The sequence below is a fragment of the Atta cephalotes genome (assembly GCF_000143395.1).
Source record: "Atta cephalotes unplaced genomic scaffold scaffold00025, whole genome shotgun sequence".
Taxonomy (NCBI): Eukaryota; Metazoa; Arthropoda; class Insecta; order Hymenoptera; family Formicidae; genus Atta; species Atta cephalotes.
Window position 1 is genome coordinate 1,144,660 of NW_012130089.1, and position 2,628 is coordinate 1,147,287.

Here is a 2,628-nt window from a genome sequence, read left to right on the forward strand (position 1 = left end):
CGTAAGTAAGTAGTAGTAAGTAAGTAGTAGTAGTATATAGTAGTATAGTATATATTAATATATATATANAGANATGATAAGNTNTGAGATGATATANGATGAGAGAGAGAGAGAATTATAATTCGAGGAACATCGCTTGCTCGGATTTGAAACACCCATTCGCGTGAACATGCAAACGTGATATTGCGTTGATCACAGAGACTAAATTGACTTTAACCCCCGGCGTTATGATTTAACGAACAAATTGATTTTACAATGTAAATCGACCATATTCCTTGTTGAATCGTAATGCGTTAGAAATTTTATAGAGAAACAATGTCGCTCGTTGGAGGGATGATAATGAGATCTAAGATGTCCACGTTAGAAATACCGGGGGTTAATAAAACAGTACGTAAAAGTGCTTAAGAGCTTGCGTCGCAGTCAAACAAGTGATAATGAGTCTCAATAACAAAGTACACATCTATCCGTGGCAACACTTGAGTGTGTCAAACCTTTGGGGCGCCGATACTGCTGGTACAGCAAACTTTTCTCTTTGTCGAAGGGCGTTTCAGCTCCGGATGACGTTCCGACGACGTCATTCAATCTACTGTTAGCGTTGTCTTTAAAGTACACGAGACAGGACGGCGGGAGAATCACTACCTTGTTTCGGAGCGTTCTCGTTGCCGGCATAGAGTATTTTTTCCGCTGCATATTTGTATCCCAAATCCGTATCCGTGTCCATTGTATAATCCAGCGGTTCGGGTTTGGTTGACTGTGGCTGACTCGCGTCGGATGTGCAATCTAACGGCTGTTCCTCCATGTGGCATGGCATGTCTGTGCTTCTGCTTCTCTTGCTGATCGCTGTTTGTACATCTGGGCCATCTGGGATACTGTAGTCAGCTTCTGTGCAACCTTGCCAATGACAAGTGTCAGTGACAGTTGACATTTGTTCAGTAAACGGTTCTCTCGTCGAGATGTCTTCTGTTGAAGTGCTTTGCCTCGTTGTAGACTGCTCCTTTACAATGTGCGTCAGCCTGCTGAATGTGGAAACGTTTTCATCTGTACCACCATGTTCACATCTATCTTTTTCCACTTCATAGAAACCACGATCTTCAAAATCCTCGTCATTTTTTCTAAGAGTATCTTTGAATCTCTGCAATGTATATAGAAATCAACTGTGTATAAAAAAAATATATTGTATATATTTAGAACCTACTTTCTAAATATATTTTACCTTCTAAATTTAGAGTACAGAAATTATTTTAGAAAAAAAATAACATCTTTAAAACAAGCAGTATCATACTTTCTCACATTCTATGCATTTTAACATTAGCATTGTCCTATAATTTTATTGTCTATATTTTTATAAAGATAATTTCGATTGTTTGACGAACCTCATTTGAATCTGTGGTCAGTCCTTTTATTTGTAGAACCTCTGCAACTTTTAAAAAGCTGGCAATATCCTCTTGCTTGATATTGACCTCTCCTTGATACATGAAATGCAGTATAGCTGACAAATCTCGATAATTGACATCTTTCAGTATAACAATAGGATGTTTGCATGTGTTTCCCTGTGTACAACAAATCATTGAATCAATGAAGCTTCCACAAAAGTAGTTATGATATTACCATTGTATCACTAAAATAATAAGGTACCTTGAAAAGTTCTCGAAAGTATGTGCTGCAGACTGACAGTATTAGTTTGTGAGCCCGCAAAATTTGACCTTCAACAGCCAATGTGACGTCTACGAAATGCTCATCTGTCAGCAAAGTATATAAGCCTGAAGACAGATTTCTTGGGAAGCTATTCCACACCAAGGAGAATTGTTCGTCAGACATTGTTCCTATGTGAAAGGCACTTTGTATATACTCGATAGAAAAACAAAAAAGGACATTGATTAAAGCTTATAGAATTCATAAGTTCTGCATTGGGCCGCTTTTACAGCTATCTACAATGCATTATTTATTATGATTGTTAATAAACTGTATGCAATTCATTTTGTATTGTTATATTTGTATCGTTTAAAAATAAACGTTTTCAATCAGTATATTGATATCGCCGGGTGCAACATTTCTTTACCTTTGACAATTCCGTGTTTACAAACAGGAGAAGATAATGAAAACCTCAACAAGAACGACAAAGTTAATAAGATTTTTCAACACCACTCTATAATACCATTAAATCGTTTATATCACAAATATTCGGAAATCTAATTGATTATTCAAACACCGTCCTCGCTTTCCTCAAGATATGGATTGCAAATACAAAACATAATCAAGACAGTTATTCTGCGCGCGAAAAGCTTGAGTTCACTCCAGTCACTTTGATGTGCGTAAATTACCGAAGCAGTGCGCCATAAATCATGCGATCTTCATTGCGCTCCGAGATGGCGACGCTGGGCGATGCGTGCAACCTCGCGCCTCGCGCAATGGCGCCGCAATCAACAACAAACAATAATATAATTAAATAAAAATGATAAATGATATATACAATATACATCACTTATATTTTATATGACATTTTATGTATTTTATGTGTGTAATTAATTATAATATATATAAATCATATATATATATATATATATATGTGTGCATGAAATATAATTATATATTAGGTGTGGGAAAAAAGTTCGTGGCGTTTTTCCCATT

General features: G+C 36.4%; 1 protein-coding gene across 1 annotated transcript in view; it reads right to left on the minus strand.

Annotated features, from left to right (window-relative positions):
• Positions 1 to 1,818, minus strand: part of LOC105620253 (modifier of mdg4-like) — a 3,675-nt gene extending 1,857 nt beyond the window's left edge. Inside the window, exons 1-3 of the mRNA XM_012201758.1 lie at positions 1,636 to 1,818; positions 1,374 to 1,550; positions 640 to 1,132 (exon numbers count right to left, since the gene is read on the minus strand). Coding sequence (XP_012057148.1) covers positions 640 to 1,132; positions 1,374 to 1,550; positions 1,636 to 1,818 — 853 coding nt within the window. The remainder of the gene's footprint in view (positions 1 to 639; positions 1,133 to 1,373; positions 1,551 to 1,635) is intronic.
• Between the last annotated feature and the right edge of the window lie 810 nt (positions 1,819 to 2,628).